General features: G+C 37.3%; 1 protein-coding gene across 2 annotated transcripts in view; it reads left to right on the forward strand.

The window, feature by feature from the left end:
* ELMO1 (engulfment and cell motility 1) overlaps nucleotides 1-24,275 on the forward strand; it is a 300,993-nt gene that overhangs the window by 61,456 nt on the left and 215,262 nt on the right. For both annotated transcript variants that reach the window (XM_063304033.1, XM_063304034.1), the window contains exons 3-5: nucleotides 28-68; nucleotides 1,570-1,642; nucleotides 16,466-16,516. In XM_063304033.1, the coding sequence (XP_063160103.1) occupies nucleotides 28-68; nucleotides 1,570-1,642; nucleotides 16,466-16,516 (165 nt within the window). The remainder of the gene's footprint in view (nucleotides 1-27; nucleotides 69-1,569; nucleotides 1,643-16,465; nucleotides 16,517-24,275) is intronic.

A 24,275-nucleotide genomic window follows, 5' to 3' on the forward strand; every position in this document is an offset into this window, starting at 1 on the left:
GATATTTCCCCTCTTTTTTATGCTCAGAAAAAGCCATTGACTGCAATCATAAAAGAAGTCTGTGATGGGTAAGTTCTGTTTTCTGCTGTACTTTTTTCAATTCCCAAATGTAGTGCACAGAAATAAATTTTGTCCTCTTTGTGGTTAATTCAGCCATCTCAGTTTAAGGAATACAGGCAGCTGCTGCTTCATATATTCAGTTTTTTATCTTATATTGAGATGAACATCATTTTCATTGTACTGGGTAAAATAGAAAAATCTTCTGAGTTTGGGCTTCAGTAGTCTTTCTTCAGTTTTGAGTGGCCTGGGAGAAAACTGTTATTTATTACATATGCATCCCATATGCATCCCATTTTTTCCCCAATGTGCCAGACAGCCCTAAGAGTTATATTAGACAAAGAAACCATAGCCTGAGGTTATCCAATAAGCATTATAGTTGAGTTGGAAGTTGATGTTTATCTGCAGCTCTATAAGGTAGGTTTGTCCAATTACCCATAATATCGAGGATGGTTTCACACCACAGTAGAGATGGAATCAAGTGGCCTGTGAGCACCTCCCATAGGGGCAGCTAGTTGTGTTCTTGGGCTCATCTATATTATCCCACTAAATCTTATAGGAATCCCTTTGAGAACTCCAGAGATGGAAGGTGAAATATTTTAAAAATTAATGTATTGCCCAATCTTGCATTAAGAAGAATAGATTTGTTGTATATGATCTTTTGTTTTGTTTCAACTTTATGGAATTGTAATAAGAGGGGGATATTCACCTTCATATCTAATTTGGGGGGAAGGGGAAAGAGAAGTATTTTGTTCAGATCCAGAAAACCAGAAATCCTGATTTAATATATCGTGGTACGTGGCAGCATTGCAACCGAAACTTTCCCTACGACCCAAGTTCGCTCCCAGCGGAAGCTGGATTCTTGGGTAGCCGGCTCAGGTCGACTCAGCCTTCCATCCTTCCGAGGTTGGTAAAATGAGGACCCAGCTTGCTGGGGAAGGTGATGACTGGGGAAGGCAATGGCAAACCACCCCGCTCTATAGTCTGCCAAGAAAACGTCGTGAGAGTGGCATCCCCCCAGAGGGTCAGACATGAGTTGGTGCTTACACAGGGGACCTTTCACCTCACACCAAACCGGCTAAAGTATGTGCTGCTGTTGCTGCTCACAGCCTGTGTGCTTCTGCCTTCATGTGAGCGGCAGAATGGATATTTTGAGCTAGGAGCTAAGCAAGACAAGATCATAACTTTCTTTAACTCAGGATTTGTTGATTGTTAGAGTCACTTAACCATAGCTGTAGATTCAGCTAGTACATAAACTTATCCCTTCCCATTTTTTTATTCACACACATGATGTAAGAAGTGAATAAACTGCATCACCAGTATGGAACTCATTCATACTGTGGTTCATTTAGGCAGAATGTGGTCAATATCATTTTTAAGGATGATCTTAAAATTTACCTTAATGTTCTGTTATCAAAACTGTAATGAAATGGTGAAGGGAAGGAAAAAGTCGTTCTTAATCTTCTCTTTTCTGTACACATTTTATTAACGTATATCTTTGTGTCTTATAAGGTGGTCTCTTGTAAACCATGAACATTATGCATTGCAACATGCTGATAGTTCCAATTTTTATATTACTGAAAAGGTAAGAAGTTGATTTCTACTCAAATCCTGTGTGCAAATCCTATTAAAACAAGTAATCTAAATAACTTTTAATGCAAACAGCATGGTTTTACAACTGTACCTAGGAAGGTATTTATGCATGCCCCTTCTCCACCTTAATCCAGAGGGACTCTAGCTGGTTTACTAATATTAGAGAACATAATAAAATAATAATAATAAATAAACATAAAGAACATCAAAATTCCTTAATATATTAAACAGGTGTCATATGGGTGTCAGTGGCAACCCAACGATCTTCTGGAAAAGCCTGATTTTGCCAACTTCCAGAAGGTATGATAGTGGAGCCTGTTGCCTCAGGGGACAAGCAATTTCATGGGGGGGGGGGTTTCCCACAAAGAACACTCATTGTCAAGCCTCCCATTGTACCTCATGGGAGATGCAGACCCTTAGTAGGTGGCTGTCTGGATCAGGCAGGTAGAATCCATCTGGGAAAGACAGTCTCTTAGATACCCAGACCCCAAACTATATAGGACTTTAGAGATAGTGATGAGCAACTTTGATGGCATTTGGAAACAGCCTGTTAACTAATAGAACTCCCATAGTAACAGTGTTATGTGGCACCACCAAGAATGAGCAGTAAGCATATGGGCTACTGCATTCTGGCCCAGCTCAAGTTTTCAGGTGTCCTTATGGCAGCCCTATGTAGAGCAAATAACCAAAAGATGGAAAGCACATGACAAACCATTCTTAGAATAAGTGGTTCCAGGTAAGGCTGCAACTGTACATCAGCTGAAGTTGAACAAAGGTACTCCTGGCCCAGCTTCCACCTGCTCCTCAAGCAGAAGCTATAAATCTAGGAAGATCCCCAAATTTCAAGCTTGCTATTTCTGTGGGAGTACATTCCCATTGAGAGTCAAAGTTGGTACAGCCCTGGAATCAGTAGGCTTCTGAAATAACAACCTTTCTGCTTTGGTTGAGTTGAGTTTGACCCCTTTTTTTCCCATCCAGAGTGTGTCAACCTTCCTGCACCAAGTCAGAACGTCCATTGCATCTCCCATTGGGCTCAGGGTAAAGATGTACAACTGAGTATTATTAGCACATTAATGTATCTTGAACTAATGGATGACCTCTTGCAACAACTTTGAACAGGATAGAACCAAGCATTGGGGCACTTCATAATGCTTCTCCCTCCCCATTGACTCTACCATCTCAGATAGTAGAACCACTGTAAAACAAAGTGGTTCCCAGCCCTTGCATGTGGTCCAGAATGATACTCTAATTGAATATTGAAAGCTGCTGGGAGATCTGGAGGAATAAGGATGATTGTGCTCCTTCCATCCAAATTCTGCCACCAGTCAATCCATGAGAGTGACCAGTATAGTTTCTGTTCTATTCTCCTGCCTGAAACAAGTCTGTCATGGACCCAGATAACCAGATCCCTCTGTAGTTGAAGTCTCACCTCTTTCTCCACAGTTTCTTCCCCCGAAAAGGAAAGTTGTAGATTCAACAATAGCTGTCCAATTCCATTGGATCCAGGCTGGGCTGGATGGTGGACTTCGTTATTTTGCGATATTTAATCCCAAGTGAATTATAACTGGATCCCTCTATCTCAACCTCAGAAGTTTCTTTGTATGGATTCCAATTACAATGCCAATACTTGTCAGGCTCTGCCTGCTACCCAGTAAAACACAGACGCTAGTGTAGGCTTTAGGTTCTGGTTTTATTAGAGTATAGAATGCATGCCTTAGGAAAAGCTGAGAGTGAGTGGAGCACGCCGAAACGGGATTTAAATAGCCCGCACTGGTCAGTGCTCCACCCCTCCTTCTCCGAGTGTACCCCGAGCCCCGTTGCCAGTAGGTGAGGGGTCGAGCAGCCCCTCCTGTGCCTCGGGTGTCTCCTTAATTGCTTTTCTCCGGCCGGTGATGGGTCATTGCCGGGCAATCCGGTTCGTAAGCTTTCTGACAGCTCGGGCGTGCCTCGTGGTCGGGTGTTGTCAATGACTTCTCTTGCAACATTGTATCTCTTCCTTCCGAGCCTCTGGCCAGGATCGATACTTTGTTGCCAGCACCTGTTGCTCTCTTTTGTTAGTTGGTTGCCTTATCCCTTAATCCGCCCGGTGCTCATTTCTTTGTATTGTTATGTGAGCCGTTGTGATGTTACAAGCATCGCAACGGTGATCATGACAATACTGTATTGATAGAGCTAAACAAAGATGTTATGCTTATAACACTTCATTCAAAAGAAACATGAATGTGTTGCATGGATACTTGCTTTTGAAATATATATGTATTATCATGCTTCCAGCTCTATTGAAACAACTTTTTTAAAATATGCATTTAGATTTTTTTTCTCCAGTCAGTTACAGCAATACTAGAGAAGAAGAGCGTCACAGTCGACCTTAGTGATTTCAATGACTTGATCCTCCCGTAGCTCTTAAACTGAGACCCACGTTTTTTGTGGTATGTTCAGTATGATCTGCACAGATAACATATACTAAAACACTGCTGGATTGTGCCACTTTAGACACTGGGGATGTGTGTGTGTGTATTTGGTGTATAGAGATGTTTGCTGCATGTTGAAAGCCTCCTGTGTGAATAATAAATAAATCCCTTTATTTATGCTCATAATTCTTTTTTATCACGGTTTTAATAATCAGGAATGGCAAATCTGTGGCTTCCAGTCATTTCTAAACTGCAACCCCAAAGGCCCCAGCCAGCACTGCTAATGATGAGGGATGCTGGAAATTACAGTTCAGTAACATCTGGAGGACTGCAGTTCAATTCTTCAGGAGCATTTTCAAGATATATTTTTATCTATTTAATTGTCATGCTGTACAATCCACATTTAACTAGCTTGCTGATCAGAAAGTAGTAAATATCATCATGACTATTAGCCAATGAATGCTGCAACATTGACCTCTTTTAAAATAGGCTAAGTTGCTGGCTGCAAAGTTGCTGGCCAAAAATTTTGCATTTTATTGTGCATTGGATAAAGAAATACTTGCTTTTATTGGTCTTGAATCTTTCCACATTTAATTTTAATAGATGATCCCACCTATCTACCTATATTTTTCATATCAGGCATGATTTTATATATCTATGTAATGTCTCCTGTTAAGTGTTTATGATCTAAGCTTAAAAGCCCTAGATGGTCTAGATTAGAGTTTCTCAAACTTGGCAACTTCAAGATGTGTGGACTTCAACTCCCAGAAATCCTGTTTTTTTTGGGGGGGGGCATATTTTCCAGCTGTAAATATCCTTTTCAAGTGTGAGAATCAGAAGTTTATGCAATATTTCAAATGCAATCTCACTCTAGACTTATATCATGGTATTAATATATTGGATGTCTTATTTTCAACCTCTTTCATAATAATTCCAAGAATGAATTTTGCCTTTTTAAAAACAGCAACACTTTGTATTATATTTTCATTAAGCTGTCCACTGTGACTCCAAGATCCCTTTCCAGATCAGTTACTAATTAACATAGAAGTTTGGGAATTTTTGTGCCAACGTGCATAATTTACATTAAATTACATTTGCATTTGTGAGGCCCATTGATCCAGTTTTGAGAGATCCTTTTGGAGGTCTCATTCCTTTTTTTGAATACTTTATGCTGAAGAGTTTGATTTCACCAGCCAACTTTGCCTCCTTACTACTCACTGCTAATTACAGGTAGTGTATGAACAAATAAAGAAATTGCGGTCCATAACACCTTTGATTCTTTCTCTGATTTGACAACTTTCTATTTCTAGTTCTGTATCTTGTCACTAATATGTGAGATTACCTATCATTTTCCATGGCTTCTGATTTGCTGAAGAGCCTTTGGTAAGGATTTTGTCAAAGGCTTTAAGAAAATCCAAATATAAAGTACTGTATCTGCTTGATCGCCCCTTGTGGACATCATTAAAAAAGTCTCCAAAGCATGTGTGATAATGCCCTTTTTGGTCCTTAGAACCAACTCCATCCGCATTTGCCAAAAATTGGTGGAAGATTTTTCATGACTCATGCTGATTTATTCAAAAAGGGTAATAAAAGCCTTAAAACAGGCTTAACATAGTTTTAAAAAAATGCAAGTTATTCACCCCAAAGCAGTAAAAACAGAACATCCTGTTTCCACACCCATATTTGCATCATTGCTCTGCCCTGAAAAGTGCAGCTCCCAAATATCAAATACATGATCCACTTTGGCTGGGGACCTTAAAACTCTTCTGCAGTAATCCCCTTGCTAATTTTGTGTATTACTATAAAACACCCAAGCCAATTTTTAAGTTTTAAAAAATCTTCCTTCTTCCCCACATTCAAACTATTAGCCCAAAAGTCAAAACTATTTTGTATGAGTATTGATTTTTTTAAAGGAAGTAATTTAAAATAAAGCATGTTTGCTCTGATTATTTAAAGTCATCCTTCATCCTGATGTTATTGCAGTATTGAAGAGTGTATGTCATGCGCTGCCTGCCGCCGAGTAAAACACAGACACTGATTTCAGGGAAGAGCAGTTTCCGGTTTATTACAGCGTAGTGCTAGACGTGAAAAAAGCTGAGAGTGAAGGGAGCGCGCCGGTGCGGGGTTTAAATAGCCCGCGCCGGTCAGCGCCCCTCCTACGTCGGTTTGCGTCATCCCCCCTTTGTCCTGCATGCTTCCGTGCCGGTAGGTGAAGGGTTGCGGGGCCCCTGCTGGTGCCCCGGGCTTGCCCATGATCGGTTCCTTTCTCCGGCTGGTGATTGCTGTCAGCTGGGCGATCTCCGTTGCGCTATGCTGACAGCTTCAGGTGTGCCTTATGACCCGCCCTGTCTTTTGTCTTTCCTTCCTCTTCTTTTGTGACTCGATGGCTGGGTCGTCCGGCCGGGGACCTTCCCTTCTCCTCGGGGTCTGTGTCTTTTGTTGTGCGTGCTTTGCTTATCCTAAATCCCTTCCCCTGCTTGATAGGTATTGTCATGTGTGCCGTTGTGCTGATGCCTTCAGCTCAACGGCACTCATGACAGTGTAGAAGTAAAGGTCTGCCCACTGTCCCAAATGGGAAGAATTTCACAGAAGTTTCTCTGAGGTCTTTTCTTCTATTTCATTCTCTGCAGTGTAAGCTACCCAGAATTGTGTGGAGTTGGGTGGCTTCTATGTTTAATAAAGAGTCCCCCTCTTTGGGGGAAGATCGGCGGTAATAGAAATTTGAATAATAAATAAAAATAAATAATAAAGCAAACAAACAATAAATGAAAGAATTAGAGGATGTCTGGATTAAGGCTTCCGTGTGGTTGCAGAGGGCTCTTTAGTCTTCTCTCATTCCACGCTGGGAGTGAGCCTGCTCAATTCAGAATGGCATGTGAGATTCTCCCTGCTGCTTTGGACCAAGATAGTGTGTGGCAGCTGCCCTTGAGTCCCACGTAATCCAAACAGGTTATGGGAATACTGTATATGTTTGAACCAACTGTTCATTGTGAAATATCCTTCATCTCATACTGGTGACCCTCCCTCTCTCTCCCCCTCCCTCTCTCTCTCAAATAAATTCAAAGGAGAGGAAAGCAGAACTCTACTCCTTCTTCAGTGGGGGAAGAAAAAGGTTGGGGGATCTCTGTGCTTCTTTGCCCATTTATCTGTATTTTTCACTTCTAATCACTCTCCCACTGATCCCCATGAAGTAAGAGACTTGTTTGCCCAGCAATTTCAGTTTTCCACTCCACAAGATTCATTCCTTATTGTTGCCCCTTGATTTTCTACCTTTCCCTCCACTTTTTTTTTTTTGCAACTTGGTTGCCTCTCTATTGCTTATATATCGGTACAAAGCACTGTCTACACAAATGATGATATGTGTATAAAATTATGAAGAATGTAGTTGTTAATAGCAACTTAAATAGAGGTGAAAAAGTTACATATAAACTGTTTATATAGGGTTTTTTTTTCCTGATCGCAGGACAAAATTATAATTTCATGCAGCATTTATGCTGCTGGCCAGTGCTGTTTGAATAATAGGGACAGTGTGAATTTAATATTAAATTGTATATTATACATAAGCATGTGGAGTGAAAAATAGTATAATTGCTGCTATTAAACAACCAACATTTGAGTGTGAAATCAACTCTGTAGGTGTTCTTTGTGTTCTGATGGAAAATTTCATCCCCTCTGTTGACGATGATGGTACAGCTAGAAGACCATAACTACCACAGCAAGAGAGGTTTTTGAAAATAATCCCTTAATGTAGATTTGAGTCTTTAAAATCACTGTTGAAAATGCTCAGAGAATAACCTGCTGTAATACTCTGGAATTTCTTCTTTTAAATTGCTACTATTCAGTATGTCCTTCATTATGATAAAGCTGCCCAGTTATATTATTTAATGCAAGTTACAAATGTTTTAACAGACATATTTGCAATAGAAAGTTGGAAATAGAGATGAAAATGTTTTGGTTTGTGATATTTAGGAGGAGACTTTTAAGGAAGACACAAGAAGTAATTGGAAAGAAATTGAAAGGGGTAATGAGAAATGCTTTCTCACCACAGAAATGACAGATCTTGGGTTTTATTTCCAGCAACTTGTGTGCTCTAAAATATGAATCATTTTTTTGTGTGTGGATATGTGGTGGTGGAGAAATTAAAGAGTAGCAATCTGACAAAATAACTTTGGTAGATTGTTTTTTAAAAGACTCTCTGAAATGAAAGCACTTAAGTTAAAATCAAGTAGGGACATTTTGAGGATTGAGTTAGGAGACCATTTCCAGTAATGTTCAGTTTAATTTAGTTTGAGTGTGTTTCTCTGAGACCACTTCTTAACAAGCACCATAGGAGGCGGTATTTTTTGTTTTTCCATATCAAAATGAAATAAAATCTTTGTGGATCACTGCAGCTTTGAATTAAATGAATCCAGTGCTCTGACTCTGCTATAGAACTATAGTCTTTTCCAGCACAAACAAGCAATTATTGCATTATCTTCTCAACTGATGCTGTCCTCTGCAGGTTTTTTGTATAAAGCATTCAGAACTGATCAAGGATTTTGAGTACTATTTTTCTGCAGTATCTTCTGTTTAGCAGAATTAAAGTGCTCCAACTGTCAGTCTTGATATCTGTGGAGTCAACACAGGTTTCCTCTATGGGAAATGTAATACCCAAGGCCACTGAAAAATTAGGTAGCAAAATTAGTGCCTTCATCCTGCAAACATGTGGACATGCAAAAACTCTGAGTGCATACTTGTTTCCTGCAAAAGTAGATGTGAATATGTTAGCATCTCCACACCACTCCCCTTCAACAATGCAGAATTGGTGCATAAGGCTATAATGAAGTTTCAGTATTTGACTCCAAATGCCCAGAAATAATGTTCTCAATTAATCAAAAATTAATTGAAGATATATTGGCACTGTGATGGTACAATAGATTGAACTAGAACTAACACATTTTTGTAACACAGTCATCACAAAATCTGTGATGAAAAGTTCTTTCTAGGTGCCAGCAAACTGCAATTGTAGGGCAACAAAGGAATGCTTACTAGTTGAAGATGCTACTAGCAAGACAGATGGACCTCAGAGTAACTAGAGTTGTGCAATGCAATCATCCTCTTTGGTCACAGATGGAACACCTGTCATCATAAGTGAGAAGACTGGTTTGTGGAGTCCATTCCAATAGAAAATGAAGGATATTGATCAAGACCTCTGCTGAAGGTCCAGGCAAACGTTTATGGAAATTTGTAATTAATTTATCCAGGCAACTTGGGCACATATTCCACCAGCTTCCAGGACTGAGCAGAAACAGAACTTCAAAACATTGCAAAAGTTAATTACTGCCATTTCTTTTCACTCCCCAAGCTTTCTGATTCCAGGTGAGCAGTTTTTTTATTCTTGCTAGTATCCTAGTGCCCTGGCATTCTCCAGTCGCTTTCACGAAGAAATCTGGGGAGAAAGCAGAACATGAGTTTCTTGTATCTTTCCTTGATGAAGATAAGCTCACTATTCTATGCTTTCTGGCTGATGGAGTCTTTCTGGCATACTGGAGTCTTCACTATGCTCTAGAAGCACCAGCAAGGAGAAACCTTGAATAGAGAAGCTGTTCAATGTTGTTAAAAATCAAATCTGTTAGAAAGAAAGAACAGTATTTGCTGAAAGAATAATATTTGCTAGGTGGGTGAGTCAAGGCTTTCAGAGATTATATTGTTATACTGTCAGATGGATCAGTGATGTTGAAAGGAATTCAGATGTCAACGAATAAGTACATGGAAGCTCAAGGAATATCATCCGTACTGGAGAGATAGGGAGAGAGAGAGAGAATATTAGAAGATGCTTTAAGTTGACAGTATCAATTGTCACAAGTGCTTTTCTCATCTAGTTCCAGATGGTGATGATCAAATAAGGCAAAAACTTGATGTTTTTTACTATGAGAAGAGACATGGCGTATGGCATGTTATGGAGATTTCTTTACCGTTATGTACTGATACCTACAAATAGTGCTTACTTATTAGATCAAATATTATATCATTTACTGACCTTATATACTGCCTTGAGCTCCTGAAGGGAAGGCAGGATATACATAAAGCAAAATAAATTTTGGAATATTTGGGCATAATGCCATTAATGACTTGTTTGACAAGTATACATATATTTAAATGAAACTTGGTAACCTTTAAAGTGATTTCATCATGTTGGTTGGATAAAAGGTAAGTAATATATGTATTGGGCCAGCCTTGATTCTCTATTACAGAGGAAAATACATGTTCCAAACGAATATCCTTATAACAGATCTAGAATATGAGCTGTTGTGTATGCTGCTCTGAACCACATGAATGCAACTTTTCTCAATATGGAAACTTCACATATCTTCCTTGGGAAACTGCATAATGGAGAACATTAAAATGTGCTAATGACATCATTCTACAGTATTTCAGTACAGTGATCAGATTTAAATATCAAGCTGTACTTTTGCTGTAAATCTGGACACCCTTGTTACCATGCTCTGATCAGATTGGCAGCCTGTGTCAAGGAGCCCTTATCCAAACTCCAGTTGAGCATGGTCACAAATCATTGTGCTTACCTCATCTAAAGAGAAGCCACAATGGGGCAATTACTTCTCGAAGTGTCCTGCCAGTTGAGGGGAATTTATTTTCCAATATCAAGTCCTCCTGAACTCTGCAGGCAGAAATTTAATTTATGCCAAAGATAAAAAATTCTTACCAGTTGACTGGATGCAACTCTCTTGAATCAGTTCAGAGAATGAGTTTAAATATAGAATTCAAACAATAAATGCTTTTGCGGTGTCAAGTAGGTGATCCCGACAAGCAACTATTAATATAAGATAAGGAAAAAACTTGTCTATTTCATTCTTTTTCCCCCCTCAGGTTTCTACAAGTGTTTCTTATTAAACTCCATTATTCCCAAATGCACAAAACCAGTGTTCTCGCTGCCTTTCTTTTTAAGCTGCACCAAATAGTGAAGTGACATGTTGGAATAAACTTTGGTTAGAGTCACTGATTCCACCTTGTGTGAGTAAAAATGTGCTCAGAATTGCCTCATTTTTCATCAGGGTCAGGCTGCCCCAGTTAAAGCACAACCCTAGAAGACTGTTTGAACAAGCCATCAACAATTGTTGGAGAGGCATGTGAGGCAGAGGGGAGGAGCCAACTAGCTTCATAATTGGTTTATGACTAATCATGAGCTATTTCCCTTTTAAAGTTGGTCCCATCAGCTGTTATCCTATAGTAACCCATTCACTATGATGACTGAGAAGTGGTGGTTATAGTAATGTTACATGCCTGAGTCTTTGGTTTGTGCAGTATCCCAGTTTCTCTGATCTGCTAGGGATGAAAAGAAATCCTGTAGTCCTTCAAATATTGCAGAATTGCAGCTCCCAAAATCTCTTGGCAGTATCCATGATTGCCAGGACTGTTGGAATTATATCTAGAGCACTGTTTCTTAAAGTGTGGTCTGAGGACCCCTGGGGGTCCCCCAAGACATTCTTGGGGGTCTGCAAAATCAAAATTATTTGCAGGATATTAAAGATATTTGCAAAAATTTTAAACTGTCACTCTTCTTGTTATTTTTTATTTATTATAAATACAGGGTTTTTTCCATGAAAAATATTTGTTAATATCTAATAGGTTTAACATGGTTATTTTTACATGATTCAATAAAAATATTCTACAAATGTGTCAACTTTAATTTATAATATGGTAAATATCAAGAAATATAACCCATACCAAAAAAAAGCTCTTTTGGGATCCTCCATAAAAGTGGGAAGGGGTCCTGAGAGCAAAACATTTTAAGAAACACTGATCTAGAGGAACACAGATACTCCAATCCTGCTGAAGTAATATGGTTGAACTTTAAATACACAGTGATGAACAATGTAGACCAACTACATTGATGTGTCCAGTCATTCATAGTGCTGGGTGATATGTTAATGACTGGCTATATGCTATACTTGTAAATTCTAAAGAAAGGTGGCTTAAACCTAAATATGGTGCATACTGCTCAGATGAATCAACTTGGCTCTTCCTAGCCATGACAGTAGCTAAAGAAATTAAGATGCCTTCATCTTGACTTTGTTTAGTGTCATGGGTAAACTGGATGCTCTGGCTTTATTTTCATTAAACCTGAATCATAAGCTGGTCTTGTTGGTTTAAGGCATGAACAGTCATGTGGAAATAATTGAGCAATGTACATTAGGACATTGCTTGCTCATGATAAAGCTGAAATTAGAAAACATCCAGGGTTAGCTACTGTGTTAAAATATGATTGATTAAAATTGAATTAAAAGCCTTTTCCACATTAAAAATTGAAGCAAAAAAGGCTCCTGTTGTCTATATGTGACATAATGATAAAAACACTATAGTTCAGTGTTTCCTCAAGCAGTGATAGTTACAACCTTAGTATGTATAGAAATGTTTGGAAAGTATGAAACTAGAATCTGTAAAAGGGGTTCATTATATTAAGACAGGATCATGTCAGCATAAAAATGTTTTAAAATGAAAATTAAACTTTTTGATTTGGTTCTTTTAATACAGTGATTAGGAGCAGAAGTGTACATGGTCTTTCTTAATTCAGTTTCCTTGATTTTATTGGGATTAAGTAGGGAGATTTGATTTGTGCAAAATGCTTCTATTGAAATTAGTTAGCATGCTGAATGCTTTTTAATTCTGCTTGAAGGAGAATTGCCTTGGGTTTAATTGTTAACGTATAAACTGTTTCCTGGCAGACTCTTAAGTAATTGTTTAGGAATGGAAAACAAAATTGGATTTTTAATTGGAAAGTAGATATTTCCCATTTAGAAAGCTAATGGTTTTGGATTAATTCCAAGGACATGCATAGGAAATGCATGTCTCTATCAACACAAGACACTTACAGTCTTTGTTGTGGCCATCCTGATTGTAATTGAACAAGACCTATGCCATCATTTACGCCTGAGTTGTATCTTTGCAGGTCTTTAGAATCAAGTTGGGCAAATTTCAGGCTTGCAGCATATTTCTTGATTTTCTTTTAAATTATGTTCTGTCTTTACTAGAACTGAGATTCACCAGTTGGTGCAAAATACGCTCTTTTTCAGTTAAAAAATTCTAAATCCATCCCATATTTTTTCATTACTAGAACTGAGATTGAGCTGCCAGATTTTCCAGAAAAATGTCTATTCTTAGTTATTCCCCACTTTTTCATTTAGGGAATCAAGTAGGGAAAGGGAGGAGTAATTTGTTACCATCATTAAATAATTGATCGTCAGAATTCTTGTGATTTCTGGTTACCTAGGGAACTATGGGCAGATCTTGATCTATCTTCTCCTATTCCTGCTTCTGAGGGCGTAAGGACATAAGTTTTGTACTGATGTTTGATTGCAAAATGCTGGATATTTACATTCTTCTGCTGTACATATAAAATCTTCTGCTGTACATATAATTTCATGCGTATATATGTTATATGTATATATCTGTTCTGTTGTCCTTTTTGTGACTTCCATATCAATTGAGGGGAAAACAAACACAAAGTCTTAATTAAATTGTTTTTCAGTCATTATAACTCCTTAGTTCCTCCATGTATTCATCTGCAATTTTGCAGGGATTTTTAATGATTTAATTTAAAAATGATGTTTACCAGAAAACCAAACCAACCTCCCTGCCCCCCAAAAATGGGGCAAGGGAAAGTGAATCACTATTTTTCTTCCAGAATTTGAAGATTTGCACATACATTACTGTTACTAGCCTTGTCCTTTTTTACAGAGTTCTTAGTGAGTACTTTCTTTCTGCTGTATTATCTTTATGACTGTTCGTTAATCAATACATGGGGACAAGTTTCTTCTCTTCTCTTTTGGAAATCCCTGAACCAGGAAGACTGTTCCTGAACAACATCCTCTGTAGCTATTCATATGGAATGTGGCAGACATAATTATGTCAGAAGAGTCAATGCCGTTTGCCTGACACAATATATATCTTGGCAGTTTTCTTAAAGAAAAAAATCAAAATTTAAACTTGCCTTTCATATACTGAGACCCTTCAATGTGAAATGTTTCATCTCTTCCTAAGTGATACTATTTCTGAACATTTTATTTTATTGTTTGTTGATTTCTGCAAAATATTGATATGCAAAATGGGAAATTTGATTTTCAAACTGAAATTCAAATGTGGGCTTCAAGATAAGTCAGGAGGCTTCCAAATCAGTTTGAAAAGGGTTTAAAAATAATAAGTTAATAAATCATGTGGTTTGTGTACATACCTCCTATCTGTCTGGCTTCCAGTATTATGTGTTTTAAAAATATTCAGTACTTAACAAGATAATCCTTGGCCTCTTTCTCTTCTCTCCAATATTGTAATGCGCTAATCAGTTGAGCAATAGATTAGCTGTTTGCTTTGGCTTATATGTATTCCCTGATTAGGAGCATGTGTCGGGGTATGAGTAAAATTTCCCAAGGGAATGCCAGGATAAGACATGTTGTTTGATTATTTCTCAACAGCAAGGAGAAAATATCTCAGACTACTCTTGATTTTTCTAGGAATGAATTACATAATTTAGGCCAAACATTATGACAATACGATGCTAGTCAGTAAAACAAGAAGTGTCCCAGAGTGACCAAATTTGACTGAATAATGGGAGGAAATTGTCACATATGTCAGGATCTGTATTTTAATGAATTAAGACTTTGCTTATTTTTTTTTCTTATTTTCTAAATGTGAGATAGTGTACTTGGCTGCTTAAAGAAACAATCTATTTGATGTCCACATACTTTCACATCTAGTGTCCATGTGTTTTGCTTAAGAGGCAAAATTCTGGTGTCAGATCTTAGTGGCTGCTCCCAGTGGTTTTAAGATTGCATATTGCAGTTATGGAAAACAGTACACCCAAGGAAAACATTGCAGTGTTACAGATGCTTAATGATGGGTTTCAGCAGCCTACAAACTCCTGAACTATATGACGTCAGCATAGAGTCAAGTTTCATAAGGCAATTTACAGATAGCTTTGACGTTGGATGTGGAATTTAAACTTGTGTTTGGAAACTAGAAGTTGCTGCAAAACACATGAATTTATATTTGAAAGGACTGAAGCCAGATCGTTTCATTTTGCTTTTCAGGAAACAGAAAGACTAGAAGACCTGGGGGTTGAACTAGAAGACCTCCAATGTCCCTTCCAACCCTCCAATTCTATGATTCTATAAAGACACCTTTTCCCATGTCATATCTTTCAAAGGAGAGAGTATATCACCATTCATTTATAACCTTATGGATACATAATGAAATATTGGAATGAATTAATGGTGCTGGTTTCAAACACAAGTGTAATTTCAGGATAAAATAGTAGACATATCTTCATGCTAACCTGTATCTTCCTAGCACTGACAGAAAAGGAAGCTGCTTCACTGTCATGTGTCAGATGCAGCCTTTCTATAGAAAACGTATCAGTTGATTGTCAGGGAAAAAACTGCAACTCAGTCCTCCACAATCACCCAGCCAACCTAACTTTTCTTGGATGGATGGGAGCAGAATACAATTTCACAAAGTGCAGATCCCCAAAGTATACTCTTCCCTTTTTTCAAGAGGCATGATTTTATCATAGGCTCACCTGCTCACTTAGGTCACTGTCTATCATATCACAGCAAGCATTTAATGTTAGCTTTGTAATGGTTGTCATTTTTATGGTCAAAGATAGTTGAAATGTGGATCAAACATACTGGGAAGGCTAGATAGAAAATGCTGTCTGTTCTAGTCTGAACAGTCCATTTTCATTCTGTTTTGACTTGGAGTCTTCCTGGACTTCCAGCTCCTGCTGGATCAGCAGGTAGAAGCTGTGGCCAGGGGGCCCTTCATTCAGCTTTGGCTGGTGTGCCACTTGTGACCCTACTTAAAGCAGGAGGACTTGACTACAGGGGCTCAAGCCCTCTTCACCATGTTTAGACTACTGCAACACACTGTGGAGCTGCCTTTAAAGACCACCTGGAAGCTTCAGTGCTTGGGTGCTCACAGGAGCTGACCATTCGGCATATATTATACTTGTTTTGCTGGCCCTGCATAGCTTCCTATTAACTTCCAAGTGCAATTTAAGGTGCTCCTATTCACTTATAAAGCCCTTTATGGCTCGGCACCTGATTTTCTGCAGGACCACATCTGCCCACTAGAGTCAGCCTGAGCACTCAGATCTCGTGGGAAGAAGCTGGTTGTTCCTCATTCTCAGGGGGTTAGGGGAGCTGAAGCTCAGAAGTGCTGTTTTCTGTTTTTCTGTGATGGAGCATTTGTTGCAAGATTGTCTGCCTTCCAGAAAAAGCTGAAGATGGAGACATACTTTCTTTGGATTTAACCTCTCATGCTTTTTATTCTTTACATACATACATACATATAGTATGTGTACATAAAAGGGACCAAATTATATCAGTATTTAACTTTGGAATTTTCTTTTCTAGAATCGCAATGAAATTAAAAATGGAGCAATACTTCGACTAACAACATCACCAGTAAGTTGCTGATACATTTGCATATATCTAATTTCCCTATCTCTCATACTGCTATTATGCCTATTATAGCATAGTCTGTATGCTATACTATACTATTAATTTGTGAGAATGGATGACATTAATTTAAATAGTTGAATGGAAAAGTTAAGAATCAAGTTGTATGTGAATGTGGCAGCCACAGAAGTTTGGATGCCACTTAAGTAAATATTCTGTAACCCCTTCCTTTGGAAGAAACAACAACTTCCAATTGTTTCCTGTAACCAGCCAAGAGTCTTTCTGTTCTTGGGCTTGGAATTTTTTCCCCCAGTCTTCCTTGCAGAATGATTCTAACTCAGAAATATGCTCAGGTCTCTTTGTATGCATTGCATGTTGGAGATTTCCCCAAAGATCTGCAATAGTATTGAAGTCTAGGGACTATAAAGGCTGTTTCAATTTTTTTTCTTTCCTATAAGTACATTTTGATTGATTTTTAGGTAAGTTTTAGATCACTGTCTTGCTGAAATAGTCTCTTTTCAGCTTTGATTTCTTCACTGTCTTTGGGAGATTAACTTCTAGGATGTTTAGCTGAATCCTTTCTTCCTTCTATCTGTACAGTATTTCTGGCATCACCAGTTACCACATAACTTCCAAGCATAAATGTCCATCCTTGCGCTTAATGGTTGGCAAGTTCTTTTTTTCTCCAAATATGTGAACAGTTCAATTTCTGTTAGATCAAAGTTTATCAAGGTTTCTCCTCCCGCCTCCTCCCCTTTTTCCATGACCTTTGTGATGAGGCTGGAGAAAAGGCTTCCTTCTGACAACTCTCCCATGCAGATCACTGTTATGTAAGCAATGCTCTACAGGTATTTTGAGACAACTATTCTGGGGACAGGTGATACAGATCTGACCTATTATCGGTTGGTTCTATCAGAGATTTTCCTTGGTCTTCCAGACCTTGTCTTGTCTTGACTTCATTGGTTCTCTGCAACTTCTATTTCAGAACAATATATCTCACAGTTGAATTTACTAGTTGGAAGCATTTTGAGATTTTTTTATAGCCTTCCTCTGCTTTGTAGAGTGAACTATCTTCATTTTCCAGTGCTTAGAGGAGCCCATAGTTGTTGAACATAAATAGTACAACAGTCACAACCTGGCTGTTTAGAAGGATTACAACAATTGTTTACCAATGGAATTGTTTTAATCTGGCTAATTTCATGCCTAACAAGTCAGTCACCTTTTTGGCCTTATTAACAAGTTTACAATAATAAAGAAATAAAAATGTAGCTCTGAATTAACTGTTTAGACTTCTCTGCCGTATTCACTGTTTTCTTATTTTGTTTTTTCTTACTATTTTTAAAAATATTTTTATTAGAAATTTTCAATGCAATAAAATATACAAACAAAGAACACAAATAGAAAATTAGAAACAGAGAAATAAGACTTTTTGTAAAAAAGAAGAAAACATACAATTGTGCCTTCTGCCCTTCTTTCTATCGAGTAGTTATCATCTTAAATTTTCCCCAACTTCTTCATCTAATTTTTAATCCCTCACTGTTTTCTTGGAATCAATATCCAACTACACATAAATAGCAAGTCTGTATTCAAATAATGCAGACAGATTTTGTGTTTAATTTGTACCATGTAGAGGTGGTGTCAGATTCTGAATGGATCCATGAAACATACAATTCAGGGGAGCCTAAACCTTTGCTAGAAACTGTAGATTGTGATCCTGTTTTAATCAGATGTTTAAAAATGATTCCTTAACAGTTTTTGCTGAATATTCTTACATAGTCAAGCAGGGAGATTTTCTTTTCTTTTTTATAACAGAAATGGAACAAAAAAAATTGATAAAGTGGATGCAAAATTTCAAAGAAATAATCATAGTACAATAGCAGGAAGAGCTAAGGAAAAAATCTATAAAATTTAATCCAAGTTGTAATTGAAAGAAAATTGGTATAAAATGTTTTATAAATGGTATATAACTTTATCAATAATTACCAAGATAGAAAAATCATATTAACAATAAATTTTGGAAATACATAACAAAAAAGGAATATTTAATCATATGTGGTGGTTATGTAAAAAAACAACAACCCAAAAACACATCAAAATATTCAGAAAATCCTAAAAATAAAATTTGACTGAAACCACAAATATTTCTGTAGATATAATCCAAGAAAACATAAATAAAAAAATATATAACACAATTTATATGCTAACAGCTGGAAGGACAATTTTGGCACTACATTGGAAAAAGGAAGTTTGCTTATAGTATCAGACTGGGAGACCAAAATTGGAGAATATCAGTGGCAAAATTTACAGTATATATGCCTAATGGAAGTTTAACTAAATTTAAGCAAGATTGGCTCCTATACAGTATATACTACACGTTACATAGCAAGGCAAATTTAAATGTTTGTAATTTGTTTTTTTAGGACAAAAGTTATGAGACCAATGAAAAATAATAGATGAGAGGATTTAAATAGATACTAGCAGTAATCCTTACTCTTTAGTGTAAAGTATAAATATCTAGGTTGTGGTCAGTGGTTGGGAAATTAAAGTAAGGAAGGGGAGAATGTGTTACTGGAAGATGTTGCCATAATATTTTTATTTATGTTTAGCAGTTTGTTTCATTTTGTGTTCAACTGTTACTATCCAATGTAGACTTTTTCCCCTTTTGTATTTCATTATTCTAAATAACATATTTTTTAAAAAATGAGGATGTTTTTGGTGTTTGATCAATCCTTGTGGGAGCGATGCTGGGGCATGATGTTTTTCCTCTTGTTTTGGCAAGGGAGTTGTAGTATAACCATCATACTTTCTCTTCCAATAAAATATCTTAACAAAATAACATCCACAGTACAGTCCTATGCATGCCTACTCAGAAGCATATCCTTCAGAGTTCAGTAAATCTTTCTCCTAGGTAACTGGATATGGGTTTGCAGCTCAGAGAAATGTCATAACAAATAGGAATTGGGGTTGATTGACATAACAAAATCAAGCGGCCCTCCCCATATTATGCTGAGGCATCATCAACCTTTATTTAAATGTTTGGCTGAGCTGGATAATTTTGAGCGTGCATCATTACACATGCAACCTGTTCGTTGCTCTCTTGGAAAATTGGTATGATCATTTATTATATTAAGATACTTCCCCTTTTCAGAAACCTCTGCAGGCACACTTGGTTTCCTAGGTTACAACAAATGGCTGAATTTCCCAATTTCTTTAGCTGTTTCTGTTTTAGCTATATGAATCATTTTTCTGCCTCCCACTTTTTCCTCTGGTTTCATCAGCCTCTTAGGGTCAAACTCATTTCATGTTTGGAACACTATGTACCTCTATACTAACCCTGAAATTGCACACTGTTTGTGGAGAACTCCATGTTGGTCTGCCATTCTTACCATGCTATTTCCTCATTTCGGAGACTCTTTTGCAAAGTTGGCTTCAACTTAAAAAAAGAGGCTACCACTGAGTTAAACTAGATAATAGATCTTAAAACATGCATAGGTACACATACACCAGCATTGAGAGGTTAATGTCTACAAAAAAAGTACATGCTTGGATTTTATTTTTTGCACGTTGCAAATAAAGCCACCAATTCTCCTTCAGATTTGGTTATATATTAACCAATATAGCCACTTTCTGCTAAGTTGTAAAAGATTGGAATAAGTGTGGTATTCGCTGGAGCGTGCGGAGAGTCACAAGAGATAGCTAACAGCTGTACATTACAATGTACTTTCAATGGTTCAGTGCAAACAGAACAATCCTTGGTGAACTTTTAGAGTTTACTCAGGATACACAAAATGTGCATGCAGTTACTAGAAGCCATTCTCTTTTAAAATATCTTTCCCTCTATCAGGGGCCAATTTTATCATATGTCAGGATGAAAACATCATTGTGTGATTTAATGTAATCTTTCTGGCATTTTAAAAAAAACAAGCCCCCTCCCAATAATTTAAATAGCATAAATAAAATCCAGCAAATTAAAAACCACTCTCGTGTCACGTGGACTGAACATTTTGCTCTCATTATTACTACTACTACATTTGGAGATTGTGAAAGGTGAAAGGTCCCCTGTGCAAGTACCGAGTCATGTCTGACCCTTTGGGGGGACGCCGCTTTCGCTACATTTTCTTGGCCGACTATAGTGGGGTGGTTTGCCATTGCCTTCCCCAGTTGTTACCTTCCCCAGCAAGCTGGGTACTTATTTTACCAACCTTGGAAGGATGAAAGGCTGAGTCGACCTGAGCCGGCTACCCGGCAAATCATTTGGAGATTAGTTGGTGCTATATAGGAGCATTGCATCAGTAGCACCACCATATTATAGTAAACTGATACTCTATTAAGTCATACCATTGGACAATATTCTAAGAATGTTGTCTTACTCATGTATGAGCAGCGTGCTGGCATGCACTGTTACTTGGCTTTTTTAAAAAACAAAATTTAATTATATTTTCAGTATAGATAAACATGAAAAAATAGAAAAGATTAGAAGAAAACTAAAGAAAAAAGAGACAAACTAAAAAAGATGCAGAAAGTAATAGAGAAGAATACAAAAGGAATGACTTCTGACTCTCTACAGCAAAGATATACATAGAAAATACATTAATCTCTTATTCCAGTTTTAACTACAATAAACTTTATTTCTATAATCCATTTCAGCTCAGTAATCAAAATTCCAAGCTGTAACTTCATTTTTTCAGTACAAAAAGCCCAAAAGCAGTTCTCTACTAGAAACAAATTTAAATTAAATATTATCTCTCATCCCTATAATCACTTTTGCCTTCTATGCCAAATCCATTAAATTTATTTTATTGTTCCCCTAATAGTACCTTCTATCACTATACATCAAAAATCTTACTCTTATAATACAACTCGAACTATTATTTAAAACAAAATATTACAAGGGATAAATTCTAAGATACATTCAATTTAAAAACCTTTAAAATTACGATATACATCTTTCCCAGTAGTTCTTAACATTCTTAAAAAACAAGAAATACCTCACTTCATATATCTTAAAACCTACTTAACCTGGGTATTATTTCAGTTATCAATATTAGTATTATCTGAAATAAAAAGAACATCCTGGGTATTCATCTTAATCACCAACATCCATACAAACCACAGTAATAAGAATTTATCCCACCTCAAAAGGAAAGGGAAAAAGGAAACCTAAAACATCTCTTTTAACTTATTCAGTTAAAAATTCTCAACAATAAAATAGATATCTAATCCCAGTACTTATATATTAACTATAAATGACAAAAAATAACAAACAGATCTTATAACTAATACATAAAATATACTACTATTATTAGTATCCATATGACCTAAAGGGAGAGTAACATCTGAGGGAAAGCATTCATCTTAACTATCAAAAAACCACTCAAACAAACATATTTAGGATTTATTCCACTTCAAAATAAACCAGAACATTTAAAACTCTCATACTCATTATTACATAACTTTATACAGGGAATGCAGTGGTGCTGCGGGTTAAACCACTGAGCTGCTGAGCTTGCCGAGCAGAAGGTCGGTGGTTCAAATCCGCGTGACAGGGTGAGCTCCTGTTGCTAGTCCCAGCTCCTGCCAAACTAGCAGTTCGAAAACATGCAAATGTGAGTAGATTAATAGGTACCGCTTCGGTGGGCAGGTAACGGCATTCCGTTTAGTCATGCTGGCCACATGACCATGGAAGTGTCTACGGATAAACGCTGGCTCTTTGGCTTTGAAACGGAGATAAACACCACAACTGGACTTAATGTCAAGGGAAACCTTTACCTTTTTAAACTTTATACAGAGAACTTTCTCCATCTTTTCTTCTTCCCATCCTAAGTACCCCAAGTTCTCTTCTGGGACCTTCCACAGTTTTAAACCAAGTTCCTTTTCTTCAAACTCCAACAATACAGTCTTAGCCATTTCTCTTTCTAGCTCCAAATCTCTCTTTTCTTCCACCTTCAACAGAAGAATCTCATCCAATTCTCTTTGTAACTCCAAATCTCTAATTTCCATCTTATTCTTTAAAAAATCCACCTTAGCCTTTGAATATTTAGCAACACTGTCAGTTTTTCCCAACTGTTGATCCACTTTGTTCTCCAAATCTTCTGCGTTGTTTCTGTTCTTCATCTATTGAATAACTTTAAGAATAACCTCCTCAGAGATCAATTTAAATTCTTCCATGTCTCTCTACAATAATCTATGGTACCCCCTAGTGTCCCAGAATATCACACATAAAAATAAATTCAGTTCAGAAAGCAAAAGTTATTTTGGAGAAAGGGAGAGAAAGTTCTCCAGTTACTGTTATTTACACAGCTAAACCAGTGAGCACAGCAGGAAATAATAACAAAAAACTTTCCCACAGAAACACAAAAACAAAAAAGAGATTTCATCTCCACAAACAGATTCACCAAAAAAAAAAAGGAAATCTTTAATAATCCATAAAACTTAACTTGCTTCTAAAAAGGGAAAAAATAGTAATCAGCAATTTCCGCTTCAGTTTTTTTGCAAAGCACAAATTTCCAAGTTGCACAAAGCACAGATTTCCTAGTTGCTCACTTAAAGTTTAAATCCCCCCAAATAATGAAAATCTCCAAGAGAGTCATGTAAAAAGCCTCTCTTAAATAACAAGCATAAAAATAAAATGCCTTAGAAATGGGGTGGTCAAATCTAAAGTCCATTTTCAGCTTCGATGCAGTCTTGAACAAGATGACAGTCCTGCCTCCCAGCTGTTCCACTCACAGAACAATTGCTGAAACTCCATTTCGCGACCCCATACACAAGGAACAGCTGTCCAGAGGACCGGGGGTGATTTCCAGGATTCTCCTTGGGTCTGGAGAATTCTTCAGGATGCAGGGATCCCGCCCACGCCCAGAGAAAGCTGCACCGTCAGCTCTGTTTCAGAAGGAGCTGATCAGTTCGCCATTTTCCTCACCGGAATTCTCCATTGTGAACTTAGTTTGGAATGCCTTTCTCTGCCACAGGAACAACTAAGCCAATAATGATAGCTCTGACCATGATGCACAACAACCAGGAAGTTTTTTAACAACCTGAAGTTAGAAACCAAGTTCTTTCAGACAAAAACAATTCAGAGTTCTTTGTTTTTACATGATAGTAAATCATAACTGGAACTATAAGCGTTTCTTTAACCTCCCACTGGAATGCCAAATGCAAGTGATCAAGCAGCACATGAGAGATAAATATATTGCTTCTTCCTAATTAAACCAGGATTTTTCAAATTCTTACTTATAGTGACCACTAAAAAGCTGGTACAGAAAGGAACCGTTTGTGAGTTTTGTGAACCATATCGGAATGGTTAGCATGTTAAATGATGTGCTCTTTTTTTTTTTTAATAGACCTCTTTGGGATTTTATTGGGGTTTTCTGAAAACAGGATTTTTGGAAATAAAACCTACAGTAAAAGTTGATTTGCAAGGAGAAGTAGATCTGCAAGGAAAAGCTAAGAATCGAGTAAATTTTTAATTGTAATATAGTTGATATGCTTCAGAGTATGGAATAAAACACATGCTCTTCAGTGCATTGCAGTGGAGGGGTTTGGGTGAAATGATAGCATGAATCAGATTCCACTGGTTCGTTGACAGTATGATTTGGTGAATTAGACGCCACATTGCTAGTTGTCTTTTTGGTTGTGGGGGATTAGTCATCTGACTGCAACTCATAGAAATAGCAAGGGTGTAACTGATTTATCAATAAAACATAATAGAAGATATACTGTAGTATTGCATTTCATTACATTACATCACAAGATAGTATTTGAAACA

The sequence above is a fragment of the Candoia aspera genome, chromosome 4, assembly GCF_035149785.1.
Source record: "Candoia aspera isolate rCanAsp1 chromosome 4, rCanAsp1.hap2, whole genome shotgun sequence".
Classification (NCBI taxonomy): domain Eukaryota; kingdom Metazoa; phylum Chordata; class Lepidosauria; order Squamata; family Boidae; genus Candoia; species Candoia aspera.